The sequence below is a fragment of the Salmo salar genome, chromosome 16, assembly GCF_965601325.2.
Source record: "Salmo salar chromosome 16, fSalSal1, whole genome shotgun sequence".
Lineage (NCBI taxonomy): Eukaryota > Metazoa > Chordata > Actinopteri > Salmoniformes > Salmonidae > Salmo > Salmo salar.
In genome coordinates this window covers 80184926-80206684 of record NC_138306.1, presented here as the reverse complement: position 1 = coordinate 80206684, position 21759 = coordinate 80184926, and the positions used below count along the sequence as shown (strand labels likewise).

The 21759-nt window shown below is 43.2% G+C and overlaps 2 protein-coding genes across 2 annotated transcripts; both read left to right on the top strand.

Moving 5' to 3' along the window:
- Positions 1 to 1902: 1902 nt before the first annotated feature.
- LOC123727885 (motor neuron and pancreas homeobox protein 1) lies at positions 1903 to 7715 on the top strand. The gene is made up of 3 exons (XM_045698020.2): positions 1903 to 3222; positions 5186 to 5343; positions 5906 to 7715. Exons 1-3 carry the CDS (start codon positions 2715 to 2717, stop codon positions 6290 to 6292), a joined length of 1053 nt encoding a protein of 350 aa, XP_045553976.1. The 5' UTR covers positions 1903 to 2714; the 3' UTR covers positions 6293 to 7715.
- Positions 7716 to 12366: 4651 nt separating this feature from the next.
- Positions 12367 to 18494, top strand: pur9 (Bifunctional purine biosynthesis protein PURH). The gene is made up of 14 exons (NM_001140150.1): positions 12367 to 12399; positions 12762 to 12888; positions 13171 to 13314; positions 14078 to 14166; positions 14628 to 14779; positions 15835 to 15991; positions 16196 to 16321; positions 16411 to 16604; positions 16678 to 16767; positions 16889 to 17014; positions 17113 to 17205; positions 17392 to 17574; positions 17754 to 17909; positions 18067 to 18494. Exons 1-14 carry the CDS (start codon positions 12381 to 12383, stop codon positions 18184 to 18186), a joined length of 1776 nt encoding a protein of 591 aa, NP_001133622.1. The 5' UTR covers positions 12367 to 12380; the 3' UTR covers positions 18187 to 18494.
- Positions 18495 to 21759: the final 3265 nt, after the last annotated feature.

Genomic DNA, 21759 nt, shown 5'->3' with positions numbered 1-21759 from the left:
GACGGTCTACAGCGGGGAGAGGTGACCATATAAGCGTTTTATGCATCTTCCTAGGCCTGATTTCAATTTCTTGAGATATAATTTAGAGCCTTTCGGATTAGGCCGCGTGCCCCTTGGATTTTATGGGCCTAGTCCACTATTCCAATTCGTGGGGCTCATTCACTATTTGATTATTCAACTGTGTACTGCTATTGCCTACATCTGATTACTTAAACTAATATTTTATAATATTGGAATATTCATTATAAGTCTTTGACAGTTATTATAAAAATACAAAAATCCCTCTAGGATTTATTTTCTATTGTCAACCTTTTCACAATTAGGCTAAATAAATCACAAAAAGTGATTTGTGGATGATGTTTTGTATCCTTGAAAGATTCCTGGATAAAATTGTTCTGATCATTTGAAAGTAAATGATCTAATCAAAATAATGTATGCCTGTTTTCACAACATAACTTAAGTCTGTTTTTATTCAAATCTACCAGTTTGTTCAAAAAATGTATTGCAAGAATAAATGCACAAGCTTAGGATAATAGTAAAAAAATATTTAGCAAATATTACTGCTTTAAATAACGAATATGAAATGACTTTCATTTTATTATTCATTCACGTTTAATGAAATACAAATCGAAGATGTGTTGTGTATAGGTTACCGTGGCATTTTTAGGCCTATACTTTAAACTATGTTTTTCAAAGATTGTTGCTGAGTGGAGCATCATGGATAAATACATATGAGTTGATCAAATAATGTATCATGTTCAGTAACCTATAGGCCAGTGTGACACAACTATGAGCAAGTGGGCTTTATATGTTTATTTCATCAAAATTTCAAAATAACTATCACTTAGGACCTTATAACGGTTGCTAGTGATTGTTGGAATAGTGGTACATTTGGTCTGGGGGTAGTAATTACAATAGTATCTCAGGAGTTAATGCCATGACGACGACGTAGTCTGCGTCACCTGCTTGACCTGTTAGAAACGGGATATTTGTTATTTTTTTAAAGTGCTTACGGCCCAACAGTGTTCACATGACCTGAGGTGAGGACCACCTACAGTAGGACTATGTCTGCTTTCCTTCACACACCTGCGCGCATTCCTCCTCGGGGGTCAGTCAGATCATGCAGATTGCTGTTGTTTAAGGTGGGAGACAACAGGGAGATTCCCCATAGTTCACTGACCGGAGCGGGGAGGCAGTGTTGTTGCACCACATGCGAACATATAGAGAGCAAAGCGATTGTTATTCTGCTTCTTATTTCTGCAAATATCTTAAAACCTTATGACACATACCAATATAAGCCTATTCCACGTCTAAAACTAACGGTGCTGATTTAAAACGAATTGTAAAGCCTAACTAGAAATATGACAGACTAATAACTGACAAATTATTATTTAAATCATGTTGTTTTTCGGATTTCTATCATTTATTATGTTTTTACATGATTACCGATATGCTGTGGGCCTATGTAAATAGGCCTAATTACATAGATGAATAGAAATGAGTCTTGGACATGGAAGATACGACACCTGGAGGGTGACCTAGCTATTCTATGCTAAATCTACTTTATTAATGCACTCTTTTACGGTTGATGTATAATTCTAGCTCATAAAAATGAATTACATTAGTATTTCAACCTGGAGAAACCCCTGGGTTTTAAAATAAGCAAATCGTTAATATTGTACTAATTAAAATATAAATCACTTGCCAATATTTCCTCTGAATAGACACGCAGAACAAATAATGATAGCAGGATTTATTTGATTTAGGCTATAAATAGATGTCCAAAATATGGCTTGAGATCCAAATGTGCAAAAACTACAAATCTGTAACATACATTTATTATTTTCATCATCATTGTTATTATTATAATCACAATGTGGTAACTTATGTTTAAATAATTATCGTCATTATTATAAATATTGTATCAATTTGTACTAATAGCTATGTAATAACTATTACAGTATTTGTTCTATTATAGCCTAGACCACTTGTATCTTGTTTTCTAATTCAGGCGCGTTCATAACGCAACAACACATACAGTAGAAAAGGCTAATATTACTACCAGCTCTCACAGTCTCACGTCACAATTAAACACAGCAGAAAGTGTTGCTGACAGACAGAGGGAAAGAGGTTGGACATTTCTCACGCAGGAGACGTGTGAGGCGCGTTCAGAGGGTTCTTGAGTCGCGTCGAAATGAGGGAGTAATTAGTTAATTAGAAAACGGTCGACTAAACTCACCCCTGGAGTACCTGCATTAGCCAATCACAGCTCAGACAGCCACAGGGGTGGGGAGACGGCGTCTGAAGGAGTGAAACACTTGCTTTAGTTGGTTAAGTTGCTATTAAACACCAAGACCCGGCTGTTAGTCATCACATGTGATGTGAATGCGCGGATAGAGGACTACAGAAACCAAATGGACACTCGGAAAGCGTTGCAATTTAGTATTTTGTTGTATCATTTTATTTCCTAATAATTTAAGCTCTTCAGGGTTGTTCAGAGAATATTGTACCAAAACTGTTACAGATAGGTGATAGCGAGGGAGTGAGCTAAGCTAAGGAGCCTGCTATCGAAACGCATATTAAAATGACCTTGTCTCAATTGTATTTATCATTGGTCTGACTTATTTTGGTTACGAGAGGGTTGCACTGGCATCCTCAGAGTGACTTTGATCAAAACTGAAACATTTAAAACAGAAGATTGGAGTTGGAGCTGTATGCGCTCTGACGCACAGAACAAGTGTACATTGGCAGGTCTGACCTTTGAGCAACTCGCGGCAGTTTTCCTGATGAGAGTCGGTATGGAGAAATCGAATAATTTTCGAATCGATGCTCTGCTGGCGGACGAGACTCACCGGGGGAACCGAGACCTCTCCCCAGGTCTGAGCAGCGACAGCCCTGCGGGCAGCCCCGTGTCCTGTCGGCGAGCGGACACCCCGTCCCCGCGCAGGACGCCCATCCATCTTCAAACCGGGATAATCCCCAAACCGGGACTGCTGAACCTCCCTCACACAGGACTCGCCTCGCTACCCCAAATGTACCCTGCCCCTATGTACCCAATATCGGCTTTGGGTGGCCAGCACCCTGCCTTCGCCTACTCCGGCTTCACACACCTTACCCAGTCGTACCCAGACCACCTGAAGGCGGCTGCCATGGCAGGGTCTCTCCCGCTGGAGCACTGGATCCGGGCTGGAATGATGATACCACGTCTTCCAGACTACAGTTGTAAGTATAGTACACCTGTGGGCTGAGCAGCACACTCAATAGGCTTTACGCTTTTACAAATATATCAACAAACGAAACATCTTTAAAAGATGCGCTAGGCCTGTGGGGTTTCTTTTAAAATCGGGGTTCTAAATGGAGTTGAACTCTCTGTTGGTGATATGTTTTTGTACTTGCTCAGAACACATAGGCAATAGAATTAATATAGCCAAGCAGATGCAAAGCGAAGCCTAATTGCTGTAATCAATCATGTTTTTCAAATAGGTGTGGCGGGTATCAAGCAGAAATTAATTTACGCCCAGATACCGGAGGTTTATTGGTAGGGAAGGGATCGTTTGATCACTTAACAACCACTTCCAAAGCATTGAACACAACCGCCTAGAGGTGTCGTAAAATCACTTATTGTTCCTCATTGCATGTAATCCAAAGGTGAGAAAAAGCAAATACAGGTACACACACATATACACACATATACACACATATACACACATATACACACACACACACACACACACACACACACACACACACACACACACACACACACACACACACACACACACACACACACACACACACACACACACACACACACACACACACAAGGCAAATGTTGTAACCATAATCAAATATATGTTCTAAGATTAGGCTAAATGTTGCAATTAACTTTAGCTAGGTGTGCAAAACTTAAACGTATTTGATATCAGTATTGATAACAAAACTCAATATATTATCACATCTCTCATAACACATTTTACATCAAAAATAAAAATAATAATAATCTGAAGAATAACACCAACAACAATAATAACAATAATCATACATTTCAATTTGTAAATAATGAAAACATCTAATACGTAGGTTATTGGTTAATAATACGTGTTATTATGTATTTATTATAATAATATTGTGTTACTAATTGTATTCATATTATTTTTAACTATTGCTAACATTTTTACCAATCAGGCAAGATCTGTTTAAATCCATTTTTATTTCAATATAAGAGCACGCACAATAGGGCTACATACAATATATTATCATAGAATTTTAATATTTTCATGTGTATTATATCATGCTATAGGCTTATATTAATCCACCTTTAGAGCAATATTTAAACACATATTCTTAACTGCTTTCTGAACGAATAATAGTGCACATTCAATCTCAATGGTAGAAAGGTTTTGTTATTTGTTCAGTCATTAATACACAACGTCTGAAAAATATAGACTATTTAAATATCATTTAGAGGTATATGCCTCATGAACAGTCTTCGATCGATTTACTGCTAACTGTAATATCATGTTTTTATTTTTGGCCTTTTCATTTCGCTATAAACGTCAACTCGATGAACATTGTCTTTGTACTGAGGAGCAAACTATAAACAAACACCTAAAACATTCTGCTAGTTCACCAATAAAATCACTAAAGCTTCATCGAATTTTCATTAAGTTAATGGTGCTCGCGCTTTTTATGGCCCTCGCGCCCAGCTTCTGCCGTGTCCTCTCGTCAACAATAAACTGGAGTAAAGCTATTATAGTTAATGATGGCGAGAGAGTGCGGACATGTGTGTGTGTGTGTGTGTGTGTGTGTTCCTCCCTCAACATTATATTGGACTTCCTATGTCCTTGGTATTGCAGAAATAAGACCATTGAAACAGTCTGATATTAAATCTACTCACATGCATTGTCCAATAGCTTGAATTGACCAGAACACAGGCTTAGTAGCCTAGACACCTCATTATATTTGGGAAGAACATAGTTGGGGAGAATTAAGCTATTAATTAGGCCAGAGTCAATGTAACTTTTTACCCATTTGTTCACTGAAAATGATCCACAATGAAGAATATTGTACTCTCTCTCTCTCTCTCTCTCTCTCTCTCTCTCTCTCTCTCTCTCTCTCTCTCTCTCTCTCTCTCTCTCCTCTCTCTCTCTCTCTCTCTCTCTCTCTCTCTCTCTCTCTCTCTCAGCACCCCAGGCAGGACTCCTGGGGAAGTGTCGTAGGCCCCGGACGGCTTTCACCAGTCAGCAGCTCCTTGAGCTGGAGAACCAATTTAAACTCAACAAGTACCTGTCCAGACCCAAACGCTTTGAGGTGGCCACCTCTCTCATGCTGACCGAAACACAGGTGAGAGAGAAAAGATGTCATTTTATGTGTGTCTGTGTATATATGTGTGTGGATTCCCACCTGGCAGGCTATTCCAGCGCTGGCCTCTTATCCTATGTTCCTCTGTGAAGAACCTGTACAAATGATCCCTGGTGTGTTTGTCCTTGAGGTAAATGTCTGCTATGGCATGCTCCATTAGTCACTGGAGAGTAATGTGACGTCAGACAGCAGCAATCAGACCGCTAGTTCCTTATTTAGCTAATATATTACAGCTCTCTTGTTTCACCTGCCTCATCTAGTCCCAAATACCACCCCCCAATGAAGCAGTTGACATGTTGATTTAAAAGATCAACTCCTCTGTGTTCAAACGTATTCAGCACATTTTGGAATGACTTCTTAGATAAATCTTTCTGCAAGTGAGTAACGGTTGTTTTGGACATTTCAGCCCGGTTTAGTAGAAATAAAATGGCAGCCCAAATGTACTAAACTGAGTGTGGGGACAGAGAGATAGAAACTGCCAGTGAGAGACCTCTACTCCTGCGTTAGTGTGTGGCTGACAGGCCTGCGTTCTGTCTCTCCACAGGTGAAGATCTGGTTCCAGAACCGGCGGATGAAGTGGAAGCGCAGCCGCAAGGCCAAGGAGCAGGCATCTGCGTCTGCCCAGTCTGAGGCGGAGCGACTACGCACCGGGGGAAAACCGACCAATGGCAAACCAGCTGAGAATAGACATGCTTCCACTCAGGATGACGAGGCAGAGCTAGACCTAGAAGAAGCAGAGGAGGAAGAGGAGGAAGAGGAGGAGGCGCCACACGAGTTTGCTGTTACCATGGGTGGCGCTGTGGGGTTGCAGCATTCAACAGACTTTCTGAAGCTCACAGCGGAGCTTGGTTACAACCCCCACAGTCCCTTCTCTGAGGACGACTTAGTGGGGGTGCCAGGGGGGGACAGGAAGATAGGCGCAGGGTTGTGAAAAGACAAAGACACACCCAGAAAGGAAAACGCCAGAGAAACTGCTGCTTGACACTGGCTCTGGGAAAGTGGGGGTCTATAGTGTAAAAAGAGAAAAAAATGGATGTGCCATTTCAAAAGCCTATGACAGTGTTTTTTGTGTACATAATGCTTAACGCAATGTAATGTTTCTGTGACCCTGACGGAGTTGTTTAAGGCAGTGGTTTCCAAACTGTGGGTCGCCCCCCCCCCAAAAAAAAATGTTTTAAAGGAACTCAATCCGGCTTTAAACTTATTCTTGAAAGTTGTAATTGTAGAATGCACAAGGTGTCATTTCTATATTAGGTATTGCATCATCAGTTCCTCTTGTCATGCTAGTCATTACATACCTTAGAGAGCTATTTATAACTTGTTAGAAATGTCCAGCTCAACTAGCCCATGTCAGCTAAAGTTTATTTATATGTTTTTTAGCCCATAGATGTTGGAGTCATCTTTTTGTCACTCAAATATCACATGAATACACATTACACATTAGGCATGGCAAAATGTACAGAATTGCAGGAAATAAGCTTTAAACCTGCAAAATTCTCTCCACCAACAAGAAGGATGTGAACAGTTTGTGTCATGAACAGTGCTTGTGCCTATAGAAATAGACATGCTGCGCGTGCGGGGCGTGCGGTTCCCCAATGCTGGAAGGGGGCCCCGAGTGAAAAAGTTTGGGTACCCCTGGTTTAAGGTATAGGTGTTCTTTAGGTTGGACTCTCATCTCTAAGGATGATGGAAGCATTTTATATTCATCATCACATCAATTAAGGCTGAACCCTGTCTCTCTCTGCTGTATTTTTTCATGGCATGCAACCCCCAGAAAATGTTTTTACACAGGACATTTACCGGCTGTAAGACTCCTGTGTTTTTCATCCAATTGGACTGAGAAGTACTGTAGCAGCAGTGAAGCAACACTCCGCCCCCCGACAGGCTGACTGACAGATGTGGCTCCTCCCACCAGCAGTGCTAAAGGATGTGATGCAACCAAGTTACGTTCAGAACCGTTGGACTGTTGCAAACTGTAACTGACACTGACAGGAGTGAACAAACCCTGAGCAGTTTGCATTAGCTGAAAACGAAGGGGAAAGTGTTGCAAAGTGTTGCAGAATGATGCGTGATTTGGGGATGTGCCCCCATGAATGTCAGACATCTTGGATTTACAGACTTTCTATGATGTCTCATATACTCTATCTTGTGTGTGCAATTGAACATTGTTGTCATGTAAATTCAGATTTCTGTTGTTATTGTTGTTTTTTGTTTGTTGTTGTTATTTAACCACATTTAAATGTATCTAATTTATTTGAATTGACAGGTAAATGGCAGGAAAAAAGTTTATGTGTTTATCTGAAACTGGTCTGTGTTGATGTCAACTGCGTGAAATAAAAAAACAGAAATGAAAATTGTTCAAATAACTTGAGAAATGTAGGATTTATGCAAAGTTAACTCATGAAAATGAGGGATTGATTTGTGGAGAACATTAGAACATCTATAAGTAATCTAAAGTATTTTAAAAGTGGGTTTAGTGGAGAGCAATGAGAGGGAGTGACACAAACACATTGAGCAGGCAAAGCTGAGCATTTCTTTAAGAAAGTTATTAGTGTGTGGAGCCTTCATAATGACCTTGTGAGTCTTCTGCAACCACAGAGGGATGGTAACAACAGGGTAGAGAGGTCCAACTATACATCCAGCTAAAATAGACATATTGGCCATATTTCTAATTCCAATCCCACTTAATGGAAAATCTCTCAAATGGACACACTTTTTTTGCTGTATCACACATCCTTCCCTTGTTTCCTGTCTATTTCAGCCACCTTGTTGTCACAGATAACAGATGGCAAGATGGCAAAGAGAAAGGAAGAGAATCCAACACTGCATATTAAACCAGCAGAGCCCCTTTAATTTACAACCCTGGGGCTTTCAAATATGAATTACTCAGGCGGGTTTTACTGATAGTCAAATAATTAAGTTAATGAAGGAGAGGTAAAGGCTTATGTTCCAAATGGCTCCCTATTACCTATAAAGTGCACTACTTTTTAGGGATCTGGTAGTGCACTATATAGGGAATAGGGTGCCATTTGGGGCGCACACAAAGTAATCAGCGCCTGATGGTGATGTCACCCAGGCTACATTTTAATTTGCAAGAAGAAACAGAAGATGATGTGTGTCTGACCGAAACGGGCCGTTTTTATTGGCCGTCCAAAGTACGGGTGGTGATTAAAAACCGGACTAGAGGACACACACGGCATAACTCGTCTCCTCCCGCCCAGCCCGCCCAGCCCGCCCAGCCCGCCGGCAGGCCCCGGCCCACAACATCATGCTTATATAGTGATTAAATGCATTTTTAACTGGCCGGGCAAGACGCTGGCCTGTCTCGTGAAACGAAGCCGGGATGGTTCTGCTACATGAACTTGAGATGGAAAGGGGCCTTTGTGCACAGCTACAGGTCTGGAGTCAGTTTAGTTTTAATGTTGGTGGTGGTGGAGGGCAGTATGGGGTCAAGGGGCACTAGTCCTAGATAAGTTTAAGGGTTATTTTCTGTTTGGAGACGGCTGGGTGCTCAGAAACTGAGAGCCGGACAAATGCAGTAATAGATAGTTATGGAACAAGGTGGAAGACAATGATTGGAGTTATTGAATGTGTTTGACAATGTAGTGGATTGGATTTAGTGTCCAAGGTTTTGCATGTGTTTGACAGTGCAGTGGGTTGGATTTAGTGTCCAAGGTTTTGAATGTGTTTGACAGTGTAGTGGATTGGATTTGGTGTCCAAGGTTTTGAATATGTTTGACAGTGTGGTGGATTGAATTTAGGGTCTAAGATTTTGAATGTGTTTGACAGTGTGGTGGATTGAATTTAGTGTCTAAGATTTTGAATGTGTTTGACAGTGTGGTGGATTGAATTTAGTGTCTAAGATTTTGAATGTGTTTGACAGTGTGGTGGATAGGATTTAGTGTCTAGTGACTTCATCCTACTCCTTGTGGCTCACAATCAGGGTCTCAAAAGCAGTTCACTGTAGAGTAAACAGTGCTTATAGGCCTTAAAGCACTATGTCTCAGACCTAACCACTATGTCTCCCTCAATGCAGCATTTAATTTGGCTGATGAAAAATCATATCAATCAATAAGAGTTCATTTAGATGTGTGACTAATGCCATTCGGCCTGTTTTATGATACAGGGCCGTCTGACAAACACAACTAAAATCATAGTAAATTGATAAGCAGGCTGAGCGAAATATAGAGATCATTGATTCAGTTTCTCAATTCTAATTTAATCTGAACTCACCTGTTATACTGATTAAAAATGATTGGTGTAAATTCCATCCACTGGTGATAACGCTGTCAATAGTGGTTTCTCAACAGCCTGGTCTGACAGAATTGCTGACGGCCCCTATCCTTTTTCTATACCAATAATGCAATCGCCTCATTGTGTGTGTGTTTGTGTGTGTATGTATGTGCGTGTGTGTGTAAGTGTGTGTGTGTGTGTGTGTGTGTGTGTGTACATGCATGTCTGTGTGTGCATCCATGTATGTGTGTGTGTGTGTGTGTGTGTGTGTGTGTGTGTGTGTGTGTGTGTGTGTGTGTGTGTGTGTGTGTGTGTGTGTGTGTGTGTGTGTGTGTGTGTGTGTGTGTGTGTGTGTGTGTGTGTGTCTATATGTGTGTGTATGTGTGTGAATGTGTATGTGTGTGAGTGTGTGTTTATGTTTATGTATAACATTTTGTCCTGTCTATTACAGTGTCACAATCACTCAAGCGACTTGCCGAGACATCAGTGCGATCCGCATGAGTCCTCCAATAGGGAAAATGGTTACCAGAAAGGCCATTTTCATAGTTAAATAAATAAATGCAGTTTTCTTTCACTTTGTCAGATGGTAAATCAGGAACAATAACTTAAGCGGCAAGACCCTGTAAAATATTTACATCCTGTAGTTTAATCAATCAGCAAAATGTCGGCCTCATTACGGAAATATGAACAGATTGTCTGATCTTTTAAAGTAATCACCCATATTGGTTTAGGTTTCCCTTGGCCCTGTCGTGTTACTTAAACTAATGGGTAAGCTAGGTAAGGGAATGAGGGACAGGGGCTGTAAATTCACATCTGTCAGACTTTAACCGCTGTTCAAATGCATGAAAAAGGCCAAGTTTTGGGTAATAAAGTTTATTGAAAAGGGTTGGCCCTCTGTTGGAACAATGGGGAATGTAATCATGAGAGGCTTTTATTGTTGCAGGAATCTATGTTACAGGTGCTCAGAAAAGCAATGATCGTGACACAACAAAGCTTTGGTAATTGTGCTTGTCCCAATGTCATTCTCCAGACAGACAGACAGACAGACAGACAGACAGACAGACAGACAGACAGACAGACAGACAGACAGACAGACAGACAGACAGACAGACAGACAGACAGACAGACAGACAGACAGACAGACAGACAGACAGACAGACAGACAGACAGACAGACAGACAGACAGACAGACAGACAGACAGACAGACAGGAGTATCACAGACCTGGGGACCTGCCCACCTTTTGAAAAACCAAATTTAGAGGGAAAAAACATAGTCGTGTATACATACAGATCAAACAACTTAGATAGGCTGGGATCCTATTAATATCTCAAAACAAAACCATGCTATAGGCCTACTAAGGCTACATTATTCAGTACCCCTCCAGTGGCTTGGTGTATGTTAGTACCCCTCCAGTGGCTTGGTGTATGTCAGTACCCCTCCAGTGGCTTGGTGTATGTCAGTACCCCTCCAGTGGCTTGGTGTATGTTAGTACCCCTCCAGTGGCTTGGTGTATGTCAGTACCCCTCCAGTGGCTTGGTGTATGTCAGTACCCCTCCAGTGGCTTGGTGTATGTCAGTACCCCTCCAGTGGCTTGGTGTATGTCAGTACCCCTCCAGTGGCTTGGTGTATGTTAGTACCCCTCCAGTGGCTTGGTGTATGTCAGTACCCCTCCAGTGGCTTGGTGTATGTCAGTACCCCTCCAGTGGCTTGGTGTATGTCAGTACCCCTCCAGTGGCTTGGTGTATGTCAGTACCCCTCCAGTGGCTTGGTGTATGTCAGTACCCCTCCAGTGGCTTGGTGTATGTCAGTACCCCTCCAGTGGCTTGGTGTATGTCAGTACCCCTCCAGTGGCTTGGTGTATGTTAGTACCCCTCCAGTGGCTTGGTGTATGTCAGTACCCCTCCAGTGGCTTGGTGTATGTTAGTACCCCTCCAGTGGCTTGGTGTATGGTAGTACCCCTCCAGTGGCTTGGTGTATGTCAGTACCCCTCCAGTGGCTTGGTGTATGTCAGTACCCCTCCAGTGGCTTGGTGTATGTCAGTACCCCTCCAGTGGCTTGGTGTATGGTAGTACCCCTCCAGTGGCTTGGTGTATGTCAGTACCCCTCCAGTGGCTTGGTGTATGTCAGTACCCCTCCAGTGGCTTGGTGTATGGTAGTAGTCCACAAATGCTTCTAAACCTTTTCTCCTTTCTTTCATCCCTACTGGCCACTACAGTCCACATACAGTCAAAAAAACAATATATGTGTTCACATTTTTCCTTTGTAACATGTTTTTTGCACCTCAAACCGTTATCTGATGTTTAAAAAAAAAAAAAAATACACAAAAAAAAAAAAAAATATATATATATATATATATATATATATTTAAAAAAAAAAAATATATATATATATTAAAATTCCAAAACGTGTTTTTTACTGGGACTCAGAATAGAACATGTGCGAATTTGCATTTTACTGCGCAGAAGGCAACGAATAAATTGTGTGAGGGTACGAATGGGTCATGGCTAGCAAACCCTAAGTCTATTTTCTAACGTAATCTAATTCTAACCTGCTACATTAATTCTCCTAACCTGCTGCGTAAATTCTCCTAACCTGCTGCGTAAATTCTCCTAACCTGCAATGAAAAGTCACATCTGACAAAAGCTGTATCCCGTTTAGTCAAAACCCGTCAAAGGGGCGGTCCTGACAATTCACAAAGTTCCCATCATGCCATAAATTGATACAACTATACACATGCTTCTCGTCTCGTGTCCCATTCCCAGACAGAGAACGTTACCCAAAACCATGGCCTGCTCAGAACTGGGTAAACTTTCTTATTTTTTAAAAGTATTTTAGCTAGTTTTAGCTAATGTAGCTTAGAGACTGAGTAGTCTATGTTGAAGCATAAGCTTGAGCGTAGTGCTATATGCTGCGTGGTCCATATCCAATTCCGTTGTTTCTTGCGTCGTGCTAGACAGGCTAACTACAACTAGCTTGCCACGAAAAACATGCTTCCATTTTAGTTAGCAACGGGTGGCTACAAAGGAGCAATAACCTATCGATGACGTCTCAGTGGAGACAACATATTTACAGATATTTGAAAAGCAAACTTCGTTTCACAGTGGTGCCATTCAATAAATCTCTACAACTTTGTCACCGTTTTGTCTCTTAATTCTACCCACACAGCACTGTTGAGTGTGTCCGACAAGTCTGGACTTCTGGACTTTGCCAAAAGGCTGGTGAACGTGGGACTGTCACTCGTCGCATCAGGTGGCACCGCCAAAACCCTGCGCGATGCAGGGCTGGCTGTTCGGTAGGTGTAACCGTTTACATACATTTCCAATGCCTCATCTATCCTTGTTGATAGTGTTCAGCCACCAACATTCTCTTGCGCTAATGCTCAAATGATTCAATGTTATGCTGACAACAATGTATTCCTTTAAGTCTCCTTACTGTTTGGAACGTCAACGAGTAGGCCAATCTAGTATTCTGCAATCATTGACCACCTTTTCAGAAGAGGCAATTCCCTGCCTCTAAATGCAATTGAGAATGTGTGCCTCTGAATCACTTAACATCCATCTCCCTTTTGTTCCAGGGATGTGTCTGAGCTGACTGGCCATCCAGAGATGCTGGGTGGGAGGGTGAAGACCCTGCACCCTGCTGTACACGGGGGCATCCTGGCCCGGCACACCCCTTCGGACAAGGCTGACATGGAGAAACTGGGCTACAGTCTGGTCAGGTAAGAGACGGGGAAGTGGGTTTAATTTGGCTCTAGACACTGATCTAAGATCAAATCTGTTTTCCTCAATAGTTAAGGGTAGGACTTGTCCATCTCAGTCAACTTTTCTATACTTCTTTCCAGAGCCACTACTGCTTTACTGTGGTTTTTAGGGGTCTTTGAAAAAGTGTTTTTGTGAACAAGCAGACCTAAAACACAATGCATGTGATCGGGCACAAGACTGTATTAGATTTGGCCATAATGCGTGGCAGTAAGGTTGTAAAGTGGGGAAACTTCGAAGCATGCGTAGCTAATCTAATAACCGGCTAATTCAAATGCTGCTGCATCTGCACACATCTGATCATGTTACACACTTAAAAAAAAAAATGTATCCTTGGGAATCTGATTGGCTGTTTAAGCTGCCAGTTTGACATTCATGGAATGTGATTGGCTTTGATGAGAAAGTGTGCAATACATACAGCCTCTGAAATAAACCATGAATTCTCTTTGGAGCCTATGGGGACGTATGTTTAACAATTTGGGTTCAAGGCTGCAAAATGTGACCTGCTTAATTGACACATGTTCCCATTACAAAGGTCATAACTTCACCTTTTTTCTTTGTAAGATATTTTTTCTCAATAAGTCATCTAGGGCACACACAATGTGGGGGATTAAACAGCCATGCTACTCATTATTTCAAATTGCCTAGATGGCTAGAAAAAACATAGTGAAATGCATTGCGTTTCTTGACTTGTATTGCTTTCCTTTGCCGGTCTTTGACCAGGGTGGTGGTGTGTAACCTTTACCCGTTTGTGAACACTATCTCCAACACTAATGTGACCGTGGAAGACGCAGTGGAACAGATTGATATTGGTGAGTGGAATGTTAAAGCTGCAATAACCTTTGTCTGACCTGACCAAATTCACATAGAATTGTGAGTTAGATCTGTCATTCTCATTGAAAGCAATTATAAGAAGCGGTAGATCTGTTCTATGTGCACTATTTCTATGCTTTCTGTGAAGTTTAGTTTTGCTGCTTTTACTTTCAGTTTTGTACACCAGCTGAAAATACAATATTTGGGCTTATGGAAAATAATTCACAGCAGTGTAGATTGTACAATGATTCTCTACCATATACTTGCTTGTTTTGGCACACAAACTGAATTTATGCGAACTAATAGAATTTTAGCAACCAGGAAATGGCAGTGCAATTTATTCATATTGCACCTTTAAAGCCAGCTCTACATTTTACTTTCTGAAGTCTGTTCTACAACCTGAAATGCCCTAGGTTGCCATGGTGATTACCCTGTTTGACACTGGCTGTGTCCTCCTCAGGTGGGGTAACCCTGCTCCGAGCAGCGGCCAAGAACCACGCCCGTGTAACCATTGTGTGTGACCCTGCCGACTACAAGCTGGTTGCTGTGGAGATGGAGGGTTCCGAGGGCAAAGACACCACCCTGGACACCCGCAAGACCCTGGCCCTGAAGGTAACTATGGCGACTTGAAAGCACGGGTTGAAAGTGGACTTTTTTTACATGGTCCTTTGTCTCGTGTATATCAATCTACTTTCTGGACAAGTTGAGAATGATGATCTAGTTTAACTTCCCATGTGCTCTCCTTCTGCCTTCCTGTTTAGACATGTCTGCCAACCTCAACTGTGAACAGAGAGGATGTTGAGTGATAGAGAAATGATGCTATCAGGAACCAAACTGTACATAGACAAAACTGAACTCTTAAGAGATTCTACAATAGCAGCAAATCGGACATCTCAGGACAACTGGGGAAGGCCTCATACTGTGTATTTGACAGATTATTGACCCTCTGTTAAAAGGATCAATTGGTACAATTGCAGACCAGATAGCATGGAGTCTGTATAGTCCAAAAGCACAATTGGGACACCGTAAAAATTCAGGTCATTGGGTTTTTTGTTTAATTGAGGTAAAGTTCAGAGTCCACTACCTCCCATGCTGCTCTCCTTTGTCCTTGGGGCCATGTTGTTCAGGTCAGCCCACAGTATTCTATTGATCCAGTATCCCTGGACATTGTACATATGCTACTGGAACTTATATAGTATGCTTGCTTGATTGTTTTTGTCGTACCTTGTTTTAATATTACATTGTTATTGATTACTGCGTTGTTGGTTAGCTTGCAAAAAATCATTTCACTGTACTTGTGCATTTGACATTGAGACTTGAGACTACATGGAGTAGAATGGATACATTTAGCACATGATGTTCCTTGTGAAGGCATTACAAATCTTAGTGATAGTTTGTATTAAAGCTGCCTTAGATAAAACTGTAGAAGCCCATGTTGGCTTTGATCATGGAATAGGTTACACCGCTGTCGCGTTCAGCTGTTTACCCTGGGCTATGTTCATTAGGGCACACCGTAGAAAAACATTGTGCAGTGGTAAACAGATGTGCATTTCCTATTGGACATCAAGGTTTTCCCTTCCTGTTTCAGTCCCTTTTCTTCCATATGTTGCCTAATGGACATGATCCTGGTGTCTATGCGATCTAGTTGTCCTCATTCTCTCTCCCAGGCCTTTACTCACACAGCTCAGTATGATGAGGCCATCGCGGACTACTTCCGGGGCCAGTACAGCCGTGGGGTATCCCAGCTGCCCCTGCGCTACGGCATGAACCCCCACCAAGCCCCTGCCCAGCTCTACACCCTGCGCCCCACCCTCCCCCTCACAGGTAGGCTTCACCCCCCCCCCCCCCCCCCCATTGTGTAGCCAACAGTCTCAGAAATTACAATAGGGAAACATTGTCAACCCTCATTTTAATTGGTGTCATATGTTCAACTGAAACTGTCCAGGGGGACTTTGGGGACCTTGTCCTGTCTGGGTAGACTAACTGTATTGACCCTCCCTTCTCTCATTCCTTTAATGCCTCTGTCAGTGGTAAATGGTTCTCCTGGGTTCATTAACCTTTGTGATGCCCTGAATGCCTGGCAGCTGGTCCGAGAGCTGAAGAGTGCCCTGGGCATGCCCGCTGCCACCTCCTTCAAACACGTCAGCCCTGCAGGTCAGACATGCAGCGCTTCCAATGCATATGCCAACAAGATTGCAAGGAATCCCAGTAACATTGACCTAGGCTGTCCTCTCCCTCTCTAGGGGCTGCGGTGGGTGTTCCTCTGAGTGATGAGGAGGCCAAGGTGTGTATGGTGAATGACATGCTGAAGGACCTGACCCCACTGGCCACAGCCTACGCCCGGGCTAGAGGGTCAGACAGGATGTCCTCCTTCGGTGACTTCATCGCTCTGTCTGACGTGTGTGATGTCCCCACTGCCAAGATCATATCCAGAGAGGTAGGGCTTCCCAGGTTTGTTGTGACTGTCCTGTGTGTTTCCTGCATTTCCAACCCCTGTCTATCATTCTCAGGTCTCTGATGGCATCATCGCCCCTGGTTATGAAGAGGAGGCCCTCAGGATTCTGTCCAAGAAGAAGAATGGAAACTACTGTGTTCTCCAGGTATGATTGGACATGGAAAAGCACAGTTAGTGATCATCCTATGTTGCAGCCTTTCTTAGAAAACAAAGTTTGAAGTTCATTTGCATGTTCTCACCGGTTGGGGGTGCTGAATGTCTGTCAGATGGACCCAGCCTATGAACCAGACGAGCCAGAGGTCAGAGTTCTCTTTGGCCTCCACCTCAAACAGAAGAGGAATGGTGCTGTCATTGACAAGGAGCTCTTCTGCAACGTCGTCTCCAAGGGCGCGGTGAGTCTTGGGTTTGTGCGTGTCTTGATAGTGTGTGAGATGGTCACTGATGACATGTTAGGTTCTGACCTTTTGTCCTCTTGTCTGTCCTGTTTAAGCTGTCGGTGGAGGCGCTGCGTGACCTGATCGTGGCCAGCATCGCAGTGAAGTACACCCAGTCCAACTCTGTCTGCTACGCCAAGGATGGACAGGTAACGAACCTGGAGAGAGGAAGGGGACATGGGAGGTTGCGTTGAAATAGTATTTGGGCACAGAGTTTCCACTTGTTGTCACCTATACCCTTGTTTTCCTTTTTCAGAAGTAATTTTTGAAACCTTCAACACTATGTACTGTTTCTTTTTCTGGGTCACAATCCGTCTCCTCTCCCTGTGTACCAGGTGATTGGGATCGGTGCGGGTCAGCAGTCTCGTATCCACTGCACGCGGCTGGCAGGGGACAAGGCTGATAACTGGTGGCTGAGGCACCACCCGCGGGTGTTGGGCATGAGGTTCAGGAGTGGAGTGAAGCGGGCGGAGATGGCCAATGCCATCGATCAGTACGTCAGCGGCACCATTGGAGAGGTGAGGGGTTAGAGGTCAATTAGGGACATGCGCTCTACGACATCTGAAATGGCTGTTGTTGGATGTACAGTTCTACTGTATGTTTTGTGTAGGTTCCTACTGTAGGTGTCTATTTAAAAAAATAATCTAATTCCAGATTAGTCTGTCTTACACTCGAACTCCATGTCCTCTGTGTTCAGGGTCCTGACCTGGCAGTATGGAAGGCCATGTATGAGGAGGTCCCAGAGCCTCTGGATGAGACTGAGAAGAACAACTGGCTGAGCTCTCTGCAGGCTGTAGCGCTCAGCTCTGACGCCTTCTTCCCCTTCAGAGACAACGTGGACCGCGCCAAACGGGTAAACACACACTGCTGAATTATTACTTTTCACTGGTCTAAGATGGCCCACTTTCTGCTTTTGGTTCTTTAGTTGGTCTCTAGCCTTCTAGTGCCTTCCAGGGTCTTTTCTGTTTGAAGCCCACATGGACTGATTATTCTGAGGTGTCTCTCTGTAGAGTGGTGTGGAGTACATTGCTGCCCCGGCCGGGTCCACAGCTGACGAGGTGGTGATCAATGCCTGTAATGAGCAGGGCATCACCCTGGTGCACACCAGCCTGAGACTCTTCCACCACTGAATACCTGGAGTGGCTGTCATACAACGCAACCTGACACGCCACACACCGTTATGGCCCTGAGTAACTTAGAAGTAGCTATGTGTGTCTACGTGTTGAAGTCTAACTGCTCTAGAAGAGTGCTCAAAGGTACTAACAGTGTTTTCTTTACACTGATACATTCCTGCCCTACGGTTATCATGCACAAACAGCATGAGTCATGCTGAGGATCATTCAGATTCCGTTACATTCCGAGCTTGCTGTCATAGTTGTATCTACATTACTGTCTGGAAGGTCAAGTTTCACCATGAAATAAACAGTTTCTTGAGAAATCCTGTGGAGTGTGAATATGCGAACACTATTTTACGTTATAGTGATATTAAGCTGTAAGTCAGGGGGGACTGAGTACTACACTAACATGGAATTGTTTTATGATGGTCATACCATGGACCATTTGGTTATTTGAATTTTAGGATGCTTTTAGGTATCTCAAATATACACTGCTCAAAAAAATAAAGGGAACACTTAAACAACACAATGTAACTCCAAGTCAATCACACTTCTGTGAAATCAAACTGTCCACTTAGGAAGCAACACTGATTGACAATAAATGTCACATGCTGTTGTGCAAATGGAATAGACAACAGGTGGAAATTAGCAAGACACCCCCAATAAAGGAGTGGTTCTGCAGGTGGGGACCACAGACCACTTCTCAGTTCCTATGCTTCCTGGCTGATGTTTTGGTCACTTTTGAATGCTGGCGGTGCTTTCACTCTAGTGGTAGCATGAGACGGAGTCTACAACCCACACAAGTGGCTCAGGTGGTGCAGCTCATCCAGGATGGCACATCAATGCGAGCTGTGGCAGAAAGGTTTGCTGTGTCTGTCAGCGTAGTGTCCAGAGCATGGAGGCGCTACCCGGAGACAGGCCAGTACATCAGGAGACGTGGAGGAGGCCGTAGGAGGGCAACAACCCAGCAGCAGGACCGCTACCTCCGCCTTTGTGCAAGGAGGAGCAGGAGAAGCACTGCCAGAGCCCTGCAAAATGACCTCCAGCAGGCCACAAATGTGCATGTGTCTGCTTAAACGGTCAGAAACAGACTCCATGAGGGTGGTATGAGGGCCCGACGTCCACAGGTGGGGGTTGTGCTTACAGCCCAACACCGTGCAGGACGTTTGACATTTGCCAGAGAACACCAAGATTGGCAAATTCGCCACTGGCGCCCTGTGCTCTTCACAGATGAAAGCAGGTTCACACTGAGCACGTGACAGAGTCTGGAGACGCCGTGGAGAACGTTCTGCTGCCTGCAACATCCTCCAGCATGACCGGTTTGGCGGTGGGTCAGTCAAGGTGTGGGGTGGCATTTCTTTGGGGGGCCGCACAGCCCTCCATGTGCTCGCCAGAGGTAGCCTGACTGCCATTAGGTACCGAGATGAGATCCTCAGACCCCTTGTGAGACCACATGCAGGTGCGGTTGGCCCTGGGTTCCTCCTAATGCAAGACAATGCTAGACCTCATGTGGCTGGAGTGTGTCAGCAGTTCCTGCAAGAGGAAGGCATTGATGCTATGGACTGGCCCGCCCGTTCCCCAGACCTGAATCCAATTGAGCACATCTGGGACATCATGTCTCGCTCTATCCACCAACGCCACGTTGCACCACAGACTGTCCAGGAGTTGGCGGATGCTTTAGTCCAGGTCTGGGAGGAGATCCCTCAGGAGACCATCCGCCACCTCATCAGGAGCATGCCCAGGCGTTGTAGGGAGGTCATACAGGCACGTGGAGGCCACACACACTACTGAGCCTCATTTTGACTTGTTTTAAGGACATTACATCAAATTTGGATCAGCCTGTAGTGTGGTTTTCCACTTTAATTTTGAGTGTGATTCCAAATCCAGACCTCCATGGGTTGGTAAATTGGATTTCCATTGATTATTTTTGTGATTTTGTTGTCAGCACATTCAACTATGTAAAGAAAAAAGTATTTAATAAGATTATTTATTTCATTCAGATCTAGGATGTGTTGTTTAAGTGTTCCCTTTATTTTTTTGAGCAGTATATAATATAGAAACATTTTAAGTTTTGAAGTGGCCCTTTATTATAGCTCATAGAAACGCATTGAATAACACATTAATAAATGGCTAAGACAGTCTCTCCCCCCCCCCCCCCCCCCCCCGAAGTTTTCATTGTTGGTTATAAGACTGTAAAAACAGCAGGAAATCTGCTCCAAGTCATTGTAATCTAAGAAATCTGTTCCCAAGTTTTCCCACGCATATTAGTGAAATGTAAGCTAGGTTTGAAATTGTTTTAAAGCACAAATGTTTTGGGAGATTTTAACACCTTTTGTTATAGAACTACCTCCATACTTTAATTTGTATGGGTTACCTTTAGACAAGTCCTGTGACACTTGTGGGGGTCGTAGAGAACACCTTCCACCGCAGATTGCCTTCAGAAAGTATTCACACCCCTGTACCTTTCCCACATTTTGTTAGACAGAATTTAAAATGGATAAATTGTCACTGGCCTACACACACACACACAATATCCTATAATGTTGAAGTGGAATTGTTTTTCACAATTAGCTTTAATTTGTAAAAAAAAAAAAATAATCAGTTAAGTATTCAACCACTTATGGCAGGTTCAGGAGTACAAATGTGTGTTAGTGGCATGGACTTACTGAGTAATAATGGTTCTTAACATGATTTTTGAATGACTACCTCATCTCTGTACCCCATGTACTGTAACTATCTGTAAGGTCGCGCAGTGAATTTCCAACAGATTCGACCAGGGAGGTTTTCCAATGCTTTGCAAAGGGCACATATTGGTAAATACAATTCTAAGACATTAAATATCCCTTTGAGCATGGTGACGTTCTTAATTACAATTTGGATGGTGTCTCAATACACCCAGTCACTACAAAGATACAGGTGTCCTTAACTCAGTTGCCGGGGCGGAAGGATACCGCTCAGAGATTTCACAAGGTCAATGGGGACTTTCCAACAGTTTATTGGCTGTGATAAGAACTGGGGATGGATCAACATTGTTGATGGCGTGAAAAGGAAGCCTGTACAGGAATATTTTTTTTCTCCAAAACATGCATTCTGTTTGCACAAGTAATACTGCAAAACCTTTTTGTTCTGAATACAAAGTGCTATATTTGGGGCAAATCCAACACATTACTGAGTACCACTCTCCATATTTTCAAGCATAGTGGTGGCTGCATCATGGTCTGGTTGTAGTTAAGGACTGGGGAGTTTTTCAGGATGAAGATGAGCTAAAGCACAGGGAAAATCCTAAACCTGGTTCAGTCTGCTTTCCACCAGACACTGGGAGATGAATTCAGCTTTCAGCAGGACTATAACCTAAAACACAAGGCCAAATCTACACTGGAGTTGCTTACAAAGAAGACTGAATGTTCCTGAGTGACCTAGTTAGTTTTGACTTAAATCTGCTTGAAGATCTATTTCAAGATGTAAATGGTTGTCTAGCAATGATCAACAACCAACTTGACAGAGCTTGATGAATTCAACAAAAATAAATCATGCAATCCAGGTGTGGAAAGAGCTTGGAGACTTACAGCTCTAAATCGCTACCAAAGA